The sequence below is a fragment of the Saimiri boliviensis genome, chromosome 7 (genome assembly GCF_048565385.1).
Source record: "Saimiri boliviensis isolate mSaiBol1 chromosome 7, mSaiBol1.pri, whole genome shotgun sequence".
Taxonomy (NCBI): Eukaryota; Metazoa; Chordata; class Mammalia; order Primates; family Cebidae; genus Saimiri; species Saimiri boliviensis.
This window is the reverse complement of record NC_133455.1, coordinates 53,060,283-53,083,366: the sequence shown is the minus strand read 5'-3', so window position 1 is coordinate 53,083,366 and position 23,084 is coordinate 53,060,283. Positions and strand designations below refer to the sequence as shown.

The 23,084-nt window shown below is 35.7% G+C and overlaps 1 protein-coding gene across 5 annotated transcripts in view; it reads left to right on the top strand.

Moving 5' to 3' along the window:
- SYT1 (synaptotagmin 1) overlaps positions 1-23,084 on the top strand; it is a 566,577-nt gene that overhangs the window by 388,244 nt on the left and 155,249 nt on the right. For 3 of the 5 annotated variants that reach the window (XM_003927827.3, XM_074402517.1, XM_074402518.1), the window contains 3 exons: positions 12,422-12,606; positions 18,630-18,752; positions 22,378-22,545. In XM_003927827.3, coding sequence (XP_003927876.1) covers positions 12,422-12,606; positions 18,630-18,752; positions 22,378-22,545 — 476 coding nt within the window. The remainder of the gene's footprint in view (positions 1-12,421; positions 12,607-18,629; positions 18,753-22,377; positions 22,546-23,084) is intronic. The other 2 variants (XM_010338453.3, XM_074402516.1) reach the window with 1 other exon arrangement.

Genomic DNA, 23,084 nt, shown 5'->3' with positions numbered 1-23,084 from the left:
CACATACAGCCTGCCTCCCCTGGGCCATAGGCACATTGTATCAACTAGAAAAAAGGTTTCTTCCCAATTGTTCATTCAGTAAGTCTGACATTCAATGAACATCTGATGAGCAGGCCTCAGATTTGAAAGCGTAAACTTAACAAGCACAGCAGCTAGTCTATAATGCCAAAGATTTTCCTTTTTAAAATGTATGCTCTGCAACAGACTGGCTCTTGGTGAAGATTTCATCTTTGTTTTCACAATGCTCAATTTAAAGAGAAAGACATTTGGAGCATTTACTTTTAAAATATATATAGGTCAGGACTTCTTAAGTAAATAATTTTTTAAAATTTCTATGTGGTGCCAAACTCCCTGGAAGAAAAAATAATGATGTTTTTCTATTTGAGGGTTATATTTTTATTGTAGAAAGAATATTTATTAGTTGATTTCATCTATAGTTGTATCCCTGAAACGCTAAATTTGTATACAAGAGCCTCTTAAGCCATGTAGATTTCATTTGAAAATGTACCATATTATGTTGTAAGAGCTCAGTTTAGCAAATATGAGAAATTTAGTTCTTTTAGTAAAATAAATAAGACTGAGATTTTAACCCTTGGGAAATAAATAATAAGTTTCATGATTCATAAACCATCTTTAGCACTGTATCCCGATCCTGAGAAAAATGCCTTGCACAAAGTAGATGCTCAATAAATATATTTGATTAAATAATTTTTAATGGCTCGATTTATGCCTACTTGTCATGAAAAAGCAGACTTTCTTGATAAAGGAAAATCATTGTCTTTTTCCAACAAAAAACTTGCTAATGCTAATTTATTCCTAAATGGTTCCAAGTATTTCTATTTGTTTGTATTAATATCAGTGCTCATGAATAATCTACAGGGAGCCAAGTTTAAGTCAGAAAGAAATAAATTTATTGTTTAGGAAGAGAATTTATTAAAATACATTTTATACATTTGCACACATTTTATCTCTTCTTTTCTTAATGCATCTTTTTATACCAGTCTAACAAACCAGTCAATGTATTGTACCACATAGTCAATATTTCTACCAATGGGGTCAGATTTTAATAGATGTATTCAATATTTTTATTTAAAAACTATCATGATAAATGAGACTTGTGGTAAGCCTTGAACAGGAAATATTATTTGAATGACTGGAGAGGAAGAAGAACAGCATTTGAAAAAAGGAATGCCCTTTAGAAAACACAGGAGTAGAATTGAGCAGGAAACAAGTTATCCAGTCTGATATGAATAGAGGTGAATGTGGGGGGACAGTGAGAAATAAACACAAATAAGTAAGATGAGCTAAATGACAGAGGACTCTGAACACTGTGCACAAAATAATTGATAATTACATATTAGAAAGTTTTATCTGATTACAATGAATGGGTAAAATGAACAGAGAAGATAATTGATGGGAAAAGAGATCAGATGGGAGATAATATCAGGTCTACACCTTATAAATAGACATAAAAGAAGAGTAAAACACATTGAAGGAGAAATGGCAAAGCTTGCCAACCAGTTGGATTTGGGAATAAATATTTCCCCATTTTTCCAACGTGGTAGGAAATGACAGAAGCATTGACAGAGCCATAGAGCTGTTTTGGAGAACTGGTTTGGGGAGGAGAGAAAGAATTTGTACAAAGCATTCTATAGACATTGGAAATGCAATCCAATATGGGTATAGAATAGAGAGCAGAATGGAGTAACTGATCAAACAGTAAGGCATGGGAAAGGATGTACTCAATAATGAGTGAATGGGAAGATAAGCAAGAGGCTAAGAACCACCTTAAATTACACATTCAAGACTGGAGAATAGAATGGGAATGAGAGGGGAAAAATGTAGAGATGTAGCAGGACATGCTGGCAGGGAACACTAACATAAAAAATAAATGCAGAAGAAAATTTCAAGAAGGATTAGGTGGTCAAGATTTTCTAATACCACAGACAGTGTTGGGGTTTGGCCAAAAATGCCATTCGTTATCTTTTGGAGAATCCCTTGAGAATAGTTGCTAAATGAATAAATAGAAAGGGTGGATAAGAAGAAAAGACAGTTTTTTACCCCCAAGATAGCAGATTGAAGGCTTTCTTAGTATGCCTCAGCCACTTGGAAAGAGTGAAATAGTGTGTGTTAACTCTTTTTTTTGAGACAATGTCTCACTCTGTTACTCAGGCTGCAGTGCAGTGGCACAATCATAGCTCATGGCAGCCTCGAATTCCTGGGCTGAAGTGATCCTCTCACCTCAGCTCCCACATAGCTGGACTACTGGTATGCCAAACACTCAGCTATTCTTTTTTTATTTTTTGTAGAAATAGGGTCTCACTATGTTGCCTAGATCTTGAACTCCTGGGCTCAAGTGATCCTCCTGCCTCAGCCTCCCAAAGTACTGGCATTACAGGCATAAGCCACCATGCCTGGCCACACACTGTGAACCTTTACAGAAGAAGGAACACAGAAACTTAACATAAAAGTGAAAGAAACTTCAAAGGAGTGGTAGGCAGCAATTTGCATCAGGAGTGTGGCAGAAAACTGTGAGTCTCCAGAGTGCAAAAGGGCGAGAGAGCATCACATGGTTCTCATTTCCACTGGAGAGTCTGGCAATCCAGGCCACAGGGGAGCACCTTAACCCTAGCCAACACTGAAGCTGATTTGTGAGCAGTGAGGAGTAGTTGAGAAGGAGCAGCATCAGGACATGCTTTGCAGGCACTCCTAGACCCCAGTGAAACAGAAGGAAGACATCCTGATCCTAACTGGCCAGCTAAACTCAGCTGGTGCTTACAGCTTGCAAGAAACTCCTAACTGAGATTTGCGATCTAATATCAAGTGGGGATGAACCCCCAAGGCCAGAGCTGAGCACAAGTGGGAAGTGTGCTCTTGCTACAGGTATGGGAGCTGGACACCCGTGCTCTGCAGGTCAGTCCAGGAGGAGTATGGCTTGAGAGCTGTGGTTTGTGTCTGGAGTGGAAAGTCTTGCATCCTGGGGCAGTTTTGTATTCTGAGCATAGACTGCCAGGGATTCCACTGGTAGTTACAGCTCTCTTCAGCAGAACTCCGCAGTTTTGAGACATACCAGGTTAGGGGCATGGGAGCTGTGTGGGTCTCATTGTGGCCTGCTGTACCTCTCTTTCTATGCAGACTCTTGTGCAGAAGAAACAGTTCCAGCCCTCTCTGGAACATTACCCCAGTGGCCAGGGAACTTCCTTTCAACCTTCGCTGCTTGCACCTGCACTTGGGGAGCCAGTGCACACTCTTGGCTGACCCAGCCCCCACACAGCCTTGCCTCCTTTACATGCCTTGGTAGCAGACTGTGGATAAAGACTTTTGAGAGTTCCATGGCCCCACCCATCACCTGAGATATATGAGTACTCTTTCTGGGTAACAGGCCGTGCATAAATCCCACAGTCACAGCGTCACAGCTGGCTCTCTCTTGCAAGTGCCACCTCTAGCAGGAGGTGTCAAATGGCACAGCTTATTACATCTGCTGACACAACAGTGCTCAGAAAGAAAACTTTTGTGCAACCTCAGCTGGCACTATTGCCCATACCACCCCTGCTACTCAGGAGGTGTGGAGCCTGTTCACATGTGCAGTGAGCATGTGAACATAATCGCGATAGTTGGCAATTCAGAAAGCCACCACACTAAGGCTGTTTATAACCAAGAAAATCTTACAGCGTCTACATCACTTCCCTTTCACCCCTATCAGAGCTGGTGCTTGCACCTGCCACTAGGAGACCAGATGACAGATCAGCCTTGTCCAGCTCCACACCCCACCAGCATGGATTATGGCAGCCTCACCAGGTGGCTAGATCCAGAGGAGCAGGAGGATTCAGTTTTCTGACCCTAAGGGACTGCCACTCCTAGGGACAGGGGGAGTGCACCACACCAACAGAGCACCCTACAGAACAAAAGAAACCAGAATGCCAGCTTTTCTCTATACCAGAACTTCCTGCTTATGGGCAGGGAAGAGCTGCACCTCCTTAAGCAAAGGCACAAGCACAGTGCTGGGCTCAGTGGAGGAAGACTGTGGCTCTGTGCAGCAGTCAATCAGCCCCGGTGCTCACGAAGAGATTTGGAGAAGGGGACTTCCTGTCCCCCTCAGCCATTGCTGCAGTCACAGCCAGCGATTCTCCTGAAAGCTCAGTGAGAGTACACCTGTAGACAGCCTTTCTGGAATATTTTGGGTTGACTACATCCCTAAGGGAGCTGTGCCCTCCAGGTTCCGGCTTGCATGAGGGGTGGAATTCCACTCCCTCTCTACATGGATATTGCTATTCCTGCAGATGGACTGAGATGCCTATCTGATCTGAATACCAAAAATCTTGGGATGGGGGCATGATAGGAAGGCAGGTCGCTTTTGTGCTGGCCTCATAATGAAACTGAGATGACTCCTTTCCTTCCCCTGCAAATACCTCAATGTATTTTGCTGGGAGCTCCCTCAGCCCCCTCTGTCAGAGCCAGGACTTTTGCTCACTATTTGGGCATTGCATTTACGCACCTGCTTCAGCTGCAGGTAGTCCTTACCCTTAGCTGCCTCCTACTGGCCTGAAGGCTGAACTGTTCAACACAATGAAAAAATACTGGTAGGGAAGGGAAGTGCACATGACTGGGTTATGAGGTGAGCTTCGTGAGACCTCTGCCATTCTAGCCCCTAGGAGACAGTGAATCTGTTCACACACCCAGTACATCGCTACTACAAGCAGCATGTGAGAAAGCCATTGCACAAAGATTCTCTGTATCTCAGAAAACTCATGAAGACACTGCCATGGAAAGCACCCAGAGCCAAAGCTGGCAGTCATAAACTATACACATTATAGTAACAACTTCAAACTGGAAAGAAAAAAAAACCTAGCTCAATCAAAATAAATTCTAAAATAATAAGAAGAAATGATATCCCCAGATGAGAAAGAACCAGAAAAATAATTCTGGCAATATGGAAAAAAAAAAAAAAAAAAAAAAAAAAAAACAGTTTTACAACACCACCAAAATATCACACTAACTCTCCAGCAATGGATCTAAATCAAAATGAAATATTTGAAATACCAGATAAAATACTGATTGCAAAGTTGCTCAGTGAGATCCAAGACAAATTTGGAAACCAACATAAAAAAATAAAATTCGGCCGGGCGCGGTGGCTCAAGCCTGTAATCCCAGCACTTTGGGAGGCCGAGGTGGGTGGATCACGAGGTCAAGAGATCGAGACCATCCTGGTCAACATAGTGAAACCCCGTCTCTACTAAAAATACAAAAAATTAGCTGGGCATGGTGGCACGTGCCTGTAATCCCAGCTACTCAGGAAGCTGAGGCAGGAGAATTGCCTGAACCCAGGAGGCGGAGGTTGCGGTGAGCTGAGATGGCGCCATTGCACTCCAGCCTGGGTAACAAGAGGGAAACTCCGCCTCAAAAAAAAAAAATAAAAATAAAAATAAAATAAAATAAAATTCAGGATATAAATGAAAAAATACCTAAAAACAGATATTTCTTTTAAAAAAAGAACTTTTGGAAATAAAAGACTTGCTTAGGGAATTATACAATGCAGTTGAAATTTCTAACAGTAAACTAGACCAAGCAGATAAAATAAATTAAGAGCTGAAGACAAGGCTTTTAAGTTAAACCAAATCAGACAAAAATAAAGAAAAATTTTTTTTTAAATGAACAAGTTCTCCAAGAAATGTGAGATTACATAAAATGTTCAAACCTAACAATTACAGGTATTTCAGAAGAAGGAGAAGAAAAAGGAAGGAAGAAGGGGGAAGAAGAAGGAAGAAATAGGAAAAGGAAAAAGGAAGAAGGGGGAAGAAGGAGGGAAAAAGGGGAGGAAAAAGGAGGAAGAAAGGGGAAGAAGAAGAAAAAGAAAAAGGAGAAGATGAGGAGGAAGAGGGAAGGGGAGGGGGAGGGAACAAAAGGAAGAGGAAGAAGAAGGAGAAGGAGAAGGAAGCAGCAACAAAATGTTTAGAAACCTATTTGAGAGGACAATTGAGGAAATATTCCCTGGTCTTGCTGGAGTATTAGAAATCCAAATACAAAAAAACTCAAAGAACTCCTGGGAGATACATTGCAAAAAGGATATCACCACAACATGTAATTATCATGCTATATAAAATCAATGTGAAGAAAAGAATTCTAGGAGCAATGAGACAAAATAACTTATAAAAGAAATAACTTGTAAAGGAATCAAGTAACTTATAAAGGAAAACTTATTAGACTAAAAGCAGACTTCTCAGCAGAAACTGTCTAAACCAGAAGACATTGGGATTCTGCCTTTAGACTTCTAAACAGAGTAACTGTCAGCCAAGAATGTCGTATGTTGCAAAACTAAGTTTCATAGATAAAGAAGTAAAGTCATTGCCAGACAAGGAAATGCTGACAGAATTTGTCACAACCTGACCACCTCTACAAGAATTGCTCCAATGAGTGATAAACATCGAAACAAAAGGTTGATATGCACCAGTATAAAAACACTCAAAACTATAAATTCATAGAGCTTATGAAATAATAACACAATGGAGAATACAAAGCAATTAGATAATGATCCACATGATGAATGGGACAGTAACCCACATATCACTATTAACTTTGAAATGTTCTAAATTCTCCACTTAAAAGATATAAGTTGGCAGAATTGATAAAATGCATAATTAAAATATCTACTTCCTTCAGTAGATCAACTTAACACACAAAGATTCTTATAAAGTCGAGAAAAAGAATGGGAAAATATATACTATGCAAATGGAAACCAAAAGCAAGCAGCAGTACCTATTCTTACATCACATAAAACGGACTTTAAATAAACAACAGTAACAATGACAAAGAAGGTTATTATATAATGATAATGGATCAATTCAACAAGAAGATATAATAATCATAAATACATATGGACCTAACATCAGAGCTCCCAGATTGATAAAACAAATACCACCAGATCTAAGAAAACAGATAGACAGCAACACAGTGATAGGGGAGAATTCAACAACCCACTAACCACAGCAGATTGTCAAGGCAAAGTCAACAAAGGAACGCTAGAGTGGCCTGTGGAAAAAATTGACCTAACAAATATTTACAGAACATTCTGCCTCAAAACTGCAGCATATACATGCTTCTCATCAGCATATAGAAGAATATTTTCCAATATAGACCATACGATAGGCCACAAACCAAGTCTCAATAAATTTTTAAAGAATTAAATCATATCAAGTATCTTCTCAGACCACAGCAGAATGAAACTAGAAATCAGTTTTAAGAGGAATTCTCAAAACTATAAAAATACATTAAACAACCTGCTTCTGAATGATCTTTGGGTCAATGATGAAATTAAGATCTAAATTTTTTAAATTTTTCAAAGAAATGATAAGAGTAACACAAGATATCAAAATCTCTGGGATACAGCAAAAGCAGCACTAAGAGGGAAGTTTACAGTGCTAAATGCCTACATTAAAAAAAGAAAGATCACAAATTGACAACCTAATGTCATGCCTCAAGGGACTAGAAAAACAAGAACAAACCAAACCCAAACCTTGCAGAAGAAAAGAAATAATAGAGAGCAGAACTAAATGAAATTGAAACCAAAAAAACAACACAAGGATCAATGAAACAAAAAGTTGTTTATTTGAAAAGATAAATAAAATCAATAGATCAATAGCTAGATTGACCAAGAAGAGAATTTAAATAACCTCAATCAGAAATGAAAATGAAGACATTACAACAGATACTACAGAAATATAAAATATTATTCAGGATTTTTAAGATTAATATGAACACCTTTAAGCACACAAACTAGAAAATCTAGAGGAAATGGATAAATTCCTGAAAAAATACAACCCAAAGCCTGAATCAGGAAGAAACAGAACTCTTGAACAGACCAATAACAAGTTGTGAAATTGAATTAACACTAAAAAAAAATCTCCCAACAAAGAAAATCCCAGAACTAGATGAATTCACAGCCAGATTCTACCAGACATTTAGAAAACTGACACCAATCCTACTGAAACTACTCCAGTGGGTCAAGAAGGAGAGAATCCTCCCTCATTCATTCTACAAAGCCAGTATCACCCTAATACCCAAGCCAGGAAAGCACACAACCAAAACATCTATGTCCCTGATGAACATAGATGCAAAAATTCTCAACAAAATACTAGCAAACCAAATCCAACAGCACATGAAATGATTAATTCACCATAATCAAGTGGGTTCCATCCCAGGGATGCTAGGATGGATAAATATATGCAGTTCAGTAAATATGATTCACCACATAAACAGAATTAAAAATAAAAATCATATGATCATATCAGTAGATGCAGAAAAATATTCAATAAAATGTAACATCCCTTCCTGATAAAAATTTTCCACAACTTAGGAATAGAAGGGACATAACTCAAAATAATAAAACCCAAATGCAAAAAGCCCATAGCCAACATCATACTGAATGAGGGCAAAGTTGAAAGCATTCCCCCTAAGAACTAGAACAAGATAAAGATGCCATTATCCTAAGTGAAATAACTCATAAACAGAAAAACAAATACTGCATATTCTCACTTATAAGTGAAATCTAAGCTATGGGTATGCAGGGGCACACAGAGTGGCAGAATGAACATTAGAGGCTCAAAAGTGGGAAGAGTCAAAAGGGGATAAGAGATTAAATATTACCTGTTGAATACAATGCACACCATTCAGGTGATGGGTACACTAAAAGCCCAGACGTCACCACTGTACAATTCATCCATGTTACCAAAATTACCTTTACCCATAGAGCTACTGAAATAAATAAATAAGGAGGAAAAGACAGCAGAAAATATATGAACGGCCCACATCAATATTACTATTGTATAGTCATCTATATACGGCATATATTACAAATTTCTTGACGTCTTCTTTGTATCACTTGAGTTCCTATTGTTGCTATAATGAATTATTCCAGGTTTATTGGCATAAAAAACACACATATTTATTATTTTCCCATTCCGGAGGTCAGAAATTTGTTTCACTGAGCTAAAATCAAGGTGTCAACAGGGCCAACTCTGTCTTTAAGGAGTAGGGGAGAATCCATTTTCCTGCCTTTTCCAGCTTCAAGAGGCATCTGCATTCCTTGGCTCATGGTCCCTTTTTTCATCTACAAAACCAACAACAGACACTTCAAATCTCTCTTTCTTGAACTCTGACATTTCTGCCTGGTAATGTCAATTCTACCTGGTAAAAACCCTAGTAATTGCTTGAGTCTTCTCAGATAATTCAGGATAATCTCTCCATCCTGTGATCCTTAACCTAATCACATTTGCAAAGTCCCCCTTGCCAGGGAGAGTAACATTCACAGCTTCCAGGAAATAGGATGTGGACATCTTGGAGGGGCCATTATCATGTCTACCAAAAGGTATAAATTAAAACATCAGAAGTCATTTTAAATTAATTTGCCTTGGACTTAATTCTTATGCATCAGTTTACTTTGGATCAAATATATATGTTAGATTGATTCATTAACTAGAAAATGAAAATAGTATTTTTAATAGAGTTCTTATACCAATCTATTATTTTCTGCTGAAAAGCCTTTAAGTTAAATGTTAAAATTCTTATTATAAAATTGCACATAATGGTAGTTGGGTAGCAATAACAATAAACTGATATTTTCTGCCAGTAGCAGTATTTTGATGAGGCTATTTTTGACTGAAACTCTATTTTATATTTAAAAAATCACTTTTGGCAGCACTTTATGCTGTTATTTATTTGCTTCACCAGATTTTTAAGTTTGATATGTTCTATTAAAGAGGCTTCAAAGCTAGATACAATTTTTTTCTATGTATACTATGAATATTCTATATTCACATTTTTTAACCTAACGACCTAAGGATATATTTGAATTTCTCAAACTATTCAATCTATAGAGTTTTTCCTACATAAAACTGAAATGATACTGAACAAAACTGCCTCAAAGACTAAGTTTTTCCGTGATTATAAATTACCTTCAAATTGCATTATTTCAAATTTCTTCCTGTAATCTCATATTCCTAGCTCTTTAACTCCCTTTGATTAAATAATGTTCCTTTGCTTTCACTATTTTTTTGTGAACTTGTCAAATCATCTTTGTCTTGTCTTAGTATAATTTAAGAGACTTTTATGTAGCTCTCTGAGCAACTATCACCACACAAGTCCAACAGGAAGAATAATTTACAAGGTTCAAAATGAAGGGTCATTATGAATGCTGTCTTTCCTGCAATGAATATGAACACTCTCTTGTTCATGCATGATAGGATTTTAACTAGATCAAGGGAGATAGATGCTTTTACACGAAGTATTATGAATTATATCATTGGTTACATAAAATACTTTTTTAATATTTACATTGTTTAATAAGTTTAGAGAACTGGAAGAAAACATCTTTGGTTGTGGGTTTATCTATAACTTTCATGTAAGTATTCTTTTGTTGAAAACACAGTTTCAAAAGTGGTAGTTTTGTGTCCTTAGGTTAACGTCTAGGATCCAGTTATAAGCTGGAATAATATGCATAGTAAGTATTCTGCACAATGATACTAAATGCAGAGGAAAGCAAAGAGAGTAAATTTTCTCAGTTTTGAAGAGATGTTAATTCTTAAGTATTTTTACTTTATCAAAGTACTCCCGACTGGTGTTCAGCAATCATTGGTTCTAGTAATGTTTGTTTGGCTATTTTTTTTTTATTGCAACAGACAAATCTAATTACTTCTGATTAATCTCAATAGTTGTGATTTATATCATGAATACCTCCCTTCCAATCTAACTGAAATCCTAAATGTTTCCATGTCACCTTATTTTTTACAAGCACATGGTCTAACCAAAATCCTAAATATTTCCATGTCACCTATTTTTTTATAAGCACATGGTGTAAGGCATACCAAATAAGAAAATATATCAACCTCTAGCAGAGGGAAAACTGTAATAGAAAACTAAATGTTTATTTGAGTGTTTTTATGTATATATATATATGTTCATTATTTTAAACAGCCTGGAAACCTACACCTCTCCTCTTATCTAAAAATCATCTTTCCTCCTTTCATTCCCTTTGCATTTTCACTAAACTTTCCTCAGTGTACTTATCTTGCATTTGACATATTTATCCCGAGCTCTCTGCCTTACCCACAATGCCTTGACTAGAAAGAAATGAAAGCTAACATTGGCCAGGTGCCGTGACTCACACCTGTAATCCCAGCACTTTGGGAGGCTGAGGTGGGCGGATCACAAGGTCAGGAGATGGAGACCATCCTGGCCAACATGGTGAAACCTTGTCTGTACTTTAAAAAATACAAAAACTAGCTGGGCATGGTGGCGCGGGCCTGTAGTCCCAGCTAGTTGGGAGGCAGAGGCAGGGGAATCGCTTGAACCTGGGAGGTGGAGGTTGCAGTGAGCAGAGATCGTACCACTCCACTCTCCAGCCACGCCAAGATTCCATCAAAATAAAAAAAAAATGGAAGAAAGGAAGGAAGGAGGGAAGGAAGGGAGGGAGGGAGGGAAGAAAGGAAGAAAGAAAGAAATGCTAGCTAACATTAATTGAGCTCTTGCTGTGTTCCGGATGCATTCAAAGCTTTTTAGCATATTAATCCCTTTAATCTTCAAGCCAAATGAAATGGGTACCACTATAATATTCACTGTATAGAGGTGAAACAGAAACTCAGAACAGTGATGCAATCTGAGCAGAGTCACAGAGCCTCTAAGTGGCCATGCCAAAATGCAAACCTGGATTAAGAGCCACTGAACACATGACCATCACCCACATCTAGAGAACCTCAGTGCATACATTTCCCCATGACTGACTTTCAAATCACCAGGTACTTTTTCCGAATCTTCACTATTGTTATGATTTTACATTTGCTGTTCTATGTATGTGACTCATATCTGCCCCCAACCATGCCGGAACATAGGAATACAACACCTAGTATTTTATAGATGAGTAATAGCAGCTACCATTTATTAAGATTTTGCCATGTACCAGGCACTGTATCTTATTATTTAATACTCAGAAAGATCTATGGGGCACCTACCAGTTTACTTCCACTTTAGAGATGAGTAAAGTGAGGCAGAGACGGGTTAGAGGACATGCCCATGATCACATAACTAGTAAATCATGGAGCCAGGATTTAAACTCAATGATTGAACTCTAAAGCTTGGGTCTAAATGAGTGAAGAGATGCATTCATAGAAACCTAGCTTGGAGAGTCAAGAAAAGCAATAGGGAGGAGATGACATTTGACATATCTGGAAGGGTATGTCAAAGTGGGAAAGAAAGGAAGCAATACACTCATTGGAGAAAACAACATGGATAAAGTACTGAGGAATGGTGTACCTGGAGCATAATGGGTGCTCAAAAATGCAAATAAAATGACTATCTTTATAGCCCATGAGTTAAAAGCTTTATGCACATCAAAGTGTATGACTAGTGCTCTCTGTGCATTTCTTTCTTTCAGTGCCACCGTGGGCCTTAATCGCAATAGCCATAGTTGCAGTCCTTTTAGTCCTGACCTGCTGCTTTTGTATCTGTAAGAAATGTTTGTTCAAAAAGAAAAACAAGAAGAAGGGAAAGGAAAAAGGAGGGAAGAATGCCATTAACATGAAAGATGTGAAAGACTTGGGGAAGACAATGAAAGATCAGGTAATGTATTTCTTCTACATTGCTTCTTATATTATTTTGTTTAGAAAAAATAAACAAATGGTTTATTATTTTATGCCATATATTATAGAAATAAACAACTTCTGGACCCATATCATTGTGAGATGCTTTGCAAGCCTTTGAGTCACTGTTCTAGATCCCAAAGCATCGTGGAGGCATTTGGCAGGGTTTTCCAATCTCCTGAGCAAATGGACCAGAAAAGGGCATCCATGATCATCAGGCTTATCTTGATGCATTTGGCATAGAGAATGATGCCCGAATATTTTGATTACATCTGTTTAACCAGTCTTCATTCTGTTTAGAGTTAGAGAAATCAAAGAGTGCCTGAGTGTTTTTGCAACTGGGCAGGGGATCTTTCTGATTTCTACTGTTCATAGTCACCGTTAAATAACTGAGTTTCACAGCTGTTCATCAAACTTGATGAAAGCTGCCTTTCCTACGTATCCATCCAGCTGAAAAATTAGTTCTCAAGAATAATGAGTTGTATGGGAGAAGGAAGAGAAATATAAGCCAGTTCTAAATATCAAGATAGGACAGAATTTTTCCCTTATGAGAAAGTTTTCTTTCCTATTTCTTATAAGACAAAATTCTTATTTCAATTTAATAAGGACAATTAAAACCATAACACTTTGTTACGAAATCCATTTGGCTGGGTTATCTTTCCAAGCCCAAGAAAGCTATTTGGATGTCTTTCATGTTGCTATCTGTTTTTGGCTAAATTAATTGGACAACTTGGTTCAAGATAACATTTACTATTACTAATGATAATTATTAAATGCCTCTTCATTTTTGAAATGATATTCATACTGAATATTTTTAAAGAATATTTAATTCATATTTTAAAATTAAAATGTAAATGTACAAATTTTTCATAGAAATAACATTTTCAGTTATCAATGTTTTTCATCAAATATGAAAGTTTTGTTTATTCCCAAATAGAAAAATATATAGGCACTTTTTTTAAGTTCCTCTTATAGTATTATTATTAATCTAATTCTTAAACCTGAATCTCCTTAAGAACAATTTAATCAGGTATTACAACAGGCATTTTAAATACATTTGCATTGTTTCCTAGTTCATTACACATTCAGGACACTAACTTCCCTTCCCAGCTTAAGTATTAAACTCTTTTTTCTCAAAGACACTATAGTATCTATTGGTAATAATTTCACAAAGGCTCATTTTTTTACCCTCTGCATTTGTGTTTGGTTTTTGGAGCTATGGAATGGATGGAATGCCTGTACTCACACTCAAGAGAGTTTTGGCCTGAGCTCAGAGTAGCAAGGTTTGATTTTTCTGGCAATTTCTTATCACAGTCACAAAGCCCATGCACAAATATCCAACTACAGATGTCTAAAAACGATTTTTCTCTTCAGTTAATTTAAATAGAAACTAAAATGTTAAATCCTGTCTTACTTTATTTCCAAACTTTTCATAGTAAGCAGGACTTGATAAAGATTTCTTTAAACAACTTATTGGGAGAAATAAGTACAGAAATAACCTACTAGATGGACATGGACTGAATAATATGTATGTTAATTTTAGCAATATTGTGAAAACAATAATTTGACAATAGATTACTATCTTTTTCATAATTATCATAAAATTTGAATGTGGTTTCCCTGTGTTCTAGAATTATTTAAAATTACTGAATAATGTAAAGTGATAACTATCGCATCTCTTCCTAGGACAATAAATCTATAATATTTGTGGGATTTGTTCAGTATGATGTAAGACTGTAATTTACAGCATAGTGGTGGTGTTTATTACTTCTGTTATAACCTGGATAAATGACCAAGATCTCAAATATAGAGAATTAATGGGGGTTAATTTTTCATTGATGATCTATTTTTTGGGTGGGGAGGGACAGAGAAAATGATTCAAACAAAGAAATACTAACAAGTCAGAGATGGTTTATAATAATCTGTTATCACAGATTATTTAGAATTTCAGCCACTCAAAAAGATGTTTTCAGTCATTTTAAGTAGTCTCAATTTTACTAAGTTATGAACAATTAAATGCACAAAATAAGATACAACTTGGACAGATGAATATATACTCCAGTGATAAACATTTATATAACCATAGCTTATGTTACTTTTTGAAGCAGACAAAAGTAGCTAATAATGGGTTCCATCATTTTATGAAGAGGAAGGATAAAAAAGCAAAACAGAATGTGCAGATTTTAAGTGGATGTTTCATCACATGATGATCACCAGATCACCCAAAATGAGAAACATCGTAAATACAAAGTAAATTATTATTAAATAATTATATTTTCAAAACAACTTAAGCAGAATGTTGAAATGAACATGGGGAAGAAAATAAAGATGGCTTATGCCTCTCTCATTTAAAAACCAGACAGATGTGATGGGCATTTTAGATATAATTTCTTAATCTTAAGAAATATATATATAGGCTCTATATACAAGATATAAAGGCTGTAGGACAATGAATACATTTTTTACCTTTCAATTCATACCAAAGTCACAGAAATTCAGATTTCAATATTCATGGCTACATGTCTCTTTAGGAAGGTTTTTTAACCAAGGAAGATTTTTTAAATATTCTGCAATGACTACAAAAAGTATAGATACTTTATGTTGCATAAGATATATATTTTTGTGTTCTTTCATATGCGTTAAAACTGGAGAACACTAACCAGACAGAGGGAAAATATTCACTTGTAAAGTCATAGGTCTGGAAAGGTCATTTCTCCATGGTTTTCACTAATGTGTGTGGATATTTTAATTTTTATTTCTTCCTTCTATGTCCTTATCTGTGTTGTGTCTCATGACTGTTCTGGACTGTCCCTTGCGGTAGGTTTCCTCTGCTACTTAGACATCCCTAGTCAACGCTCAGATACATTTAGTGGCCTTGGCACCTGGGGCTCCACAGCTGAGGGTATATCATTCTGACACACATCAAGAGGCTGAACTAAATTGATTTTTTTTAAGATAAAGAGTTCTTATTTTGAACATGCTAACGGATTAAATATAACAGTATTAGAAAGCTCAAGTTTTAAGTTGATGGATACTGAAAGAAATTCAGTCCCTTGTACTGCTTTTCTAGTGTGCCTTATTAAATCCAAATCTGAACAATGTAACTTACAATGAACAAATGCTCCTTCTGATGGTCGCGAACAAAGCACCTGTTGAATGTCAAAGCAAACCATAAGCATGTGCACTTATCTTTGAAATTTAAAATAAGGTCTGATGTTCCCAATCCAGCTTTTTCTACTGCAATTTATTAAACCTCAGAACTACTGGGTTTACAAGATTTTTCTTCCAAATTTTGTTCCATGGAGGGGAAAATAGTGCTCTTGAGATGTTATAATAGCAACTGATATAATAGGTCTGAATTTAATGTGATGGTACAGATAATGTCTTGCTTAAGCTCAGCCTTTGGGACAGGAATAGACTTAATCACTTCAGTGATGAACAGTGGCACCGAGAAATTATCAAAAATTTAGTCCTATTTTATGCAGAATAATTGCAGAGATGGTCCTGCCTTCTATTCAGGCAAAAGCCACTTAGGGAGAAGGAGATTTAATATCTCAGCTATTTCAAATTGCACTGGGCCTGAAACATGATACATGAATTGGCAGTTCTGAAAGAGACTTTTGAAAAGGTATTTTAATCAATAAATTGTTTTATTATAATGATAGAGTTACATGCAGATTTATCAAACAGAAATATGTGTTAAATAGTTTGCTATTATTTTTTAAAAACAAAATCTTCTAGGGAGGCAAATTACCTAAGCCGCAATTTCCTAAGCACAACTACGGCAGTGTTAAAGACTTAGACACAGCTAAGGTTTTGAAAGGGCAAAGGGATTCCACTACCTAAAGTTCTCTAATTAAACTCAGTCTTTTTTTTTTTTTTGTCACTTTACTATCATATGTTCCCTTTAGTGACCAAGCCCCCTGTGCACAAGTTAAACAATTAATATAAACTTTAAAATATTTTCATGTTGTCTCCTGTCTTTAGATATTAGTAAGTCAACATTTTATATTCAAAGAAACAACCAAGTGTAGATTAAACTTTCCAAATGAAACGGTTTGTAGCTAACCAAATTTGAAAATGTTTCTACACAGCTGTATATCATGATGGCAATTTTCAATTTTCCAAACTCACTGTAGGCTCTTAAGAAATTTCCAGCCAAAAAAGAGGAGGCATCTCTGACAACAGCTCAATTCTATTTATATGATCTTCCCACCTGATACAGATTAATCTGTGATACTGATTAATAGAACTCAGTTTTTTAGAATCAAATTAGAGTTAACTGGGTGAAGCTAAATTAGAAAATCCTGTAAATTCAAGGACTGAGGGTGCCATTTGAAGCACCATTGAAGGTCCCTGAGTAAGTGGGTGGATTGAACAGAGAATCTCCTTCCTGAGAAGGATGAATACAGCAGAGAAAAACGACTATGTAGTCTTGGATGTGAGGGTAGCAGAGTGAAGGAACTGCAGTCTGACTGATGCCTCTCTACAGCCTGGTTATACTTCTTACATTTGAATTCTATGAGAATTCTTAGATTCAATTTGAGAACTAACACGAGTTAAGATTCCTTTACTTTGTCAGAGATATAAAACAGTCCACCACTGGTATGTCCATGTTGATTTCTGTGAGATGCTACAGTAATACACGCATGCATATACATATACAAAAACAGCAATTAAAATGCTAAACCATAAAACTAGAAGATGATAATTGTTATATGGAGCACGACAACAAAGCTGAAATATTTAAAATACAAAGAGCCTTTGTAGATCAATAAGTAAAAGGTGAACAACACATAGACAAATTAGCAAAGGATATTGCTAATTTCAGGCAGTCCCCAGAAGAAAAAATACAAATGGTTAATATAAAAGTTTTTAATCTCTTCAACCCCACAAGTGGTCAGGATAATGTAATTTTGTATTATTTTTGATTTTGAATAATGATTGTGTGTAAATTTCTAATTAATTGTTCTAATTACTTGAAGCAATAAGAATTGCACATCCCTAGAAACAAAGCTTCATGTACTTATAACTTTTGTAATCTTTGATATTTTTAGAAAAATTTTTGCAAGATAGGAAAATACATCATATATTTTGATTTTTTTTAAAAGAAGAGCATTTGAATGTGACTTATGAGATAATGAGCTTTCTAGTATTTCCATTTATAGTACACTTAAGTTTTAGGTTGTAAATATTCAATTGGTTAGACTGAGTTTTGAGAGTTCAATACAATTGATTTTGTTCTTAAATGCAAAATGGATTTTTATAACAATTTGTTTTTGACAAAATTGCAAACCTCTTTTTATCTTTTGATATCAAATAGACTCTTAAGTCAATTTAATTCAGCCCAGCTTTTGGTGGAGCCGTTATGAAAATAAAGTGGTAAACTGAAATTGGAAGTGGGGTGAACTTTCCTCTAAACATGGATTTGCTGGTGGCATGTTTTTTTTCCTCTTTTTCATACCATTATAAATGTATATGTGAAACAAAGGGAATTTAAATTTTCTGAGGATCACTTACTGAACTATCTTTTTCATAGGAAATAAGTCAACAAAAGGACATGTCTTTTATATTAATTATTCCACTGCATGTAGCAATGATATTTTATATGATGCTGAGCATCTCTTTAAACTACATGAATGTGAAATCTGGCCTGGTTAGTAGCATGTTTATCTTTCCTCAGAAAGCAGGGTTTTATCAGAACCAAATACAACACCAAGATGACACTTTCTTTGCAACAATGTTACATTTTTTGCTTGCAATATTCTGAGGGGCTTCTTCCATCGCTTCCATTTTGCTTGCTGATTGGGGGGAAAAATTCCGTGCACAAATGGAATTTAAAAAATATGTAAGCAGCAAATGTGAATGTTTGTCAGACAAACAGATTTCCAGCATCTCAGTGCTTGCTTCAAACAGCTTGGAAGTATGACTACAGGCCCAGTTAAATTTGAGTTTTGATGAACTTTAGTGGAATTTACATGTCATCCACTTCTCTACACATAGGCCCTCAAGGATGATGACGCTGAAACTGGATTGACTGATGGAGAAGAAAAAGAAGAACCCAAAGAAGAGGAGAAACTGGGAAAACTTCAGTATTCACTGGATTACGATTTCCAAAATAACCAGGTCTGAAGTGGGGAAATGTCTTCCAACTGCATCATGTTTTCTGAAATTACCAAGTAGAAATTGAAGCAAGATACTTTTTAAAATATTTTGTTTGCTGTGAGGGAAAATGCAATTATCAAAGCTATTGATGAAATAATTTCTAAGAACAGGCAGTCCCCAACTTGCTAATTTAACATCTGGTAATTAGAATTTACAGTATTCAACCGATTACATCTACTTGTGGCACTTTCAACAGGCAGACAGAATACAAATTAACTTGAAGCGGTCGGTCTGCTTCTGAGAGCTTCTAGCCACTCTCCCTGCCTCAGCTCCCTCAGCCTGAGCTACAGCAGCCTTCCTTGGACTTAACAGATTTAGAACTAGACAGGCCTAGGGGCCTTTGAATTGGGCCACTGTTACAGCCAAAGTTTTGAAAAATCATCTAATGGTTTGATAAGGAATCAGAGATGAAAAATTGACTCTGGTTCATTAATTTTAAAAACAGGATTGCCTTATATAATGCAGTTGAAACTCCTAGTATTAATGAGATAGCAATTCTGAGTGGGAAGACCAGAGACTAGATTTCTAGTGCCTAGGAATATTGCCCCAAAAATGACAAAAAAAAAAAAAAAAAAAAAAAACTAAAGAAGGTACCAAAACAGGAATTTTTGCTTCAATTTCTCAAAAAATCGTGAAATGTCACCCAGGTGCATCATAATATTGGCTACCTTTTACTGACTGCTGGCAAATAAAATAGAGATTGCTGAACGATAACTGTTAGAAAACTCTTTGCAATTTATAAAGTGTAATAATAAAACCTATGAACCCCCCGCCCCCCAAAAAAAGAAAACTCTTTACATTCGAAGACATTCCCAGATCCACAACATTGATGAAAATGTTCCTTACCTTCTGAATTGTTAAAGAAATGTAAAAGTTGGATAAGAATTAGGAGAATAGGCTAAGTTAGAGATCAGGTTCTTAAAAATCTGTAAGACATAGCTCTTCTCCAACTAAGAAGGTTTTAAACCTCTCCAGTTCATTTTGCTTCACTCATCTTTTTGGGCAAAGAAGAACTGATAAATGTAAAATAAATACAGTTACTAGCAATGCAGCATGTGTTAATGATTTCCAGTTTGACGAGGAATGAACAATAAATGAGTAAGACACTAATGCTCATCTTTGATGACTGTCCAGTCAGTAATGCTGTGAGAGCTCCAAGAAGTTGCAGAAATTCTGTGCTTTATTTAGGAATTGACAGTTCAAATAATGCCTTGACTTTCTGAAATTTCCAGAGGGTTCCTCATAAAGAATGTATAAACATGCTGTCATATTAAAAGTAATTTTTTGATCAGCTTCATTAGAACCTGGCTAGTTATTACATAATACATTCTAGAAAACTATGTTATTGGCTTACAGGTACAGGTTTATAGTTATACCATTTTTAGTTAATTACATATGACATTTGTGGTCATGTCTATCACTTCTACCAAAATTTGAGCATGAGGATTTGGTTAGGAGCAAAATCTCTTGTTTACATATTCTAGAAAAGATCAAGGACAACTTATATTGGTCTTAATACGTAACGTGTTTTCCAAAAATTTAATCTGACTTTCTATATTCATCCAGTATTTTTCTCTTCATTTATTGTCCATTCATATTTTCAAATGAAAAATTTACTGGTGTCTCATCCTGGTTAGTCATAATTTTGAAGCTTTTAATTAGCTTTAATTATGTATCATTTTATAAAGCAGTATTTTTAAGAAAATAAATAGCACAACTTTTTTTTTACTAACTATAGTGACAGTACATTTACTGTTCACTTTCCAGCAAACATCAAATCTAAAAAGATATTTTATTCTGAGAAACCGATAAATTTTAAAATTATTATGCATGGATTTTTCCCAAATATTCTCAACTAACTTGATTTATAAAATGATTCCTAAGAAGCAGGAAGGTAAAGTCTGAAAAACTCCATAAACTTTTGATCAAATACGTATGTTTTCTTACCAAAACTAAAAAACCCTAATCTATTCTCATTAAGAAGCTGTATGGCAGAGATAAATGTGACATTTATCTCTTAGGCAGTAGTCAGAATAAGGTTGGAAAAAGTAACTCCATTCTTTCTTAACAGAATATCCAAAAATCTCTAAATTATAAACCATCTAGTTTCCAAAGAGTTTAAGCCATCTCTCTGTCATTTTCCCTACTCAAAAGAAAATTGGTTATAAAAAGGATGAGGAAATAGAATATTGCTTATTTGCATTGCTACATAAAGGCAAATACCAAATACCAATTTAGCAAAGTGACAGACTATTTGCTTTACTAATCATGTCTGTTTAATCTGATGCCTATTTTTTAGCTATTTTCACTTTTTAATCTGATGTCCAGTTTGTAGCTTTTTTTTTTTTTTGACCATCTGTCTGTGTTTTGTGCACCTATGATCTAGCACTCTTGTTGCTACTGTTGCATCATGATGCCACAAAAAAGATATTGAAGCATTAAAATAGAAAAAAACATAATCATTTGGGATATTGGTCCATGTTAAAAATCAAGCCACCTAGCCAAAATGCACTGAAGAATACAGTGGGTCACAATGAAAATGGATATGCATTTTTTTTAAGGAGGTGAATTGCTTTTTTACTCTGCTAGCTAAAAAGGCATGAACTTAGATTTTCAGACTGTGATGGAAAAACCTGTGATGTGACTGCATTTATTGAATAGCATATACCTTGAATAAAAATAATAGTCTACTTTGTTTCCTGTGTTTATCTAAATCAGTCTGTTGACACAAAATCTCTAACGGCAGAGTATCTATAATAGTCTACTCACACCTTTTTTTCTTTGCAAAAATATTAACAATGCCATAATATGTTAATATTCATAATGAGGCTTAAGAACTTATTGGTAACAAACAGACTTGAAGAAATGTAGATAGTTCTGTGGTGTCTGGGAAAAATAAGAAACATAGTTACTCACCATTAAAAAACCACACCTCTAGTGTCCCTTCCTATGAGGCTGAAATTACATTTCTTTCACTCCATGTCCTATATTTAAACACAGAATCTCATAGATAATAATCATTCTATATAAGTTAAAATAAATGTAGCCAGCACACAAGTGAAGGTCAAATATAACAGAAACTAGAAGATCTTATTTTTTTATCTCAAAATGCCACCCAATTTCTAAGAAATTTCCATTCAGCTGGTCTGAGGCTTTGCTAAAGAATAAAAGTTTCCCACCTTATAATTTCAAACTTGTGACTGCTTAACAACGTATTTTCACTTACAAATCATGCCCTGGAAAGAAAAACAATGCACAAGGGCTTTTAGCAACTGGAAAGTTATTTGATTCCAACTCTTTTATCAAAAAAATGAATTCCATATTTAACTGCAATCAGCAACCTTTTAAAAGCCTCTTTTGTGCTTAAAACTAGGCTTCCCAGAGCCTGCATCTGTCATAATTGGATTTCTGGAGTCTACATAGTTCACATCATTTGCCTTCTGTGTTCAGATTCACAAGAGAATAAGAGTTTATTAAAAATAAACAGAAGTGGGAGAAATCACAATATGCATCATTGTGAACAAATCGATCTTTTCCAAAACCTGCACTAATATTTATGTTTGCTCCATTCTGTCATTTATTTCAGCTGCTGGTAGGGATCATTCAGGCTGCCGAATTGCCCGCCTTGGACATGGGGGGTACCTCTGATCCTTATGTGAAAGTGTTTCTGCTACCTGATAAGAAGAAGAAATTTGAGACAAAAGTCCACCGAAAAACCCTTAATCCTGTCTTCAATGAGCAATTTACTTTCAAGGTACTTTTTAATATTTACTTATAACTTTTCCTTTGTTGTTTTAGTAAAAGACTGCTCTTGTCCTGGCACATACATAGACATGCACATGAATGCTTATTCAGGGACTCACAATAATTTCAGTCAGAATATGCAAACTTCTTATCTTCACTACAGTCAAGATTCAATATTGCCTTTCAGTGTGTTCAGAGTAGGATTCACTTCAGTCATTTCAGAATGGAATGGACTAGAACATGACTAGGATGTCATAGTCACAGCTAAAAAGTCAGGTCGCTTCCTAAAATAAAGCCAAAGGAATGAAATCATTGTTTTCCTGAATTTCAAAGTTGGTGAAAATAGGTACATCTGTTGAAATCTCAGGATTCAGTAAGCTATGTCCCGATGCTTAAATGGTACAGATAGCTATGATCTTGTTACAATATTCTATGTGTAGAAGGGCAGTTTGAGCACTTTAAAGTCATTCTTCTTAACTAATCAATAAAAAGAATACGAACATACTGTTTTATTGCATTTCTAGCCTTTTTCCTTTACTCTAGGCTCTG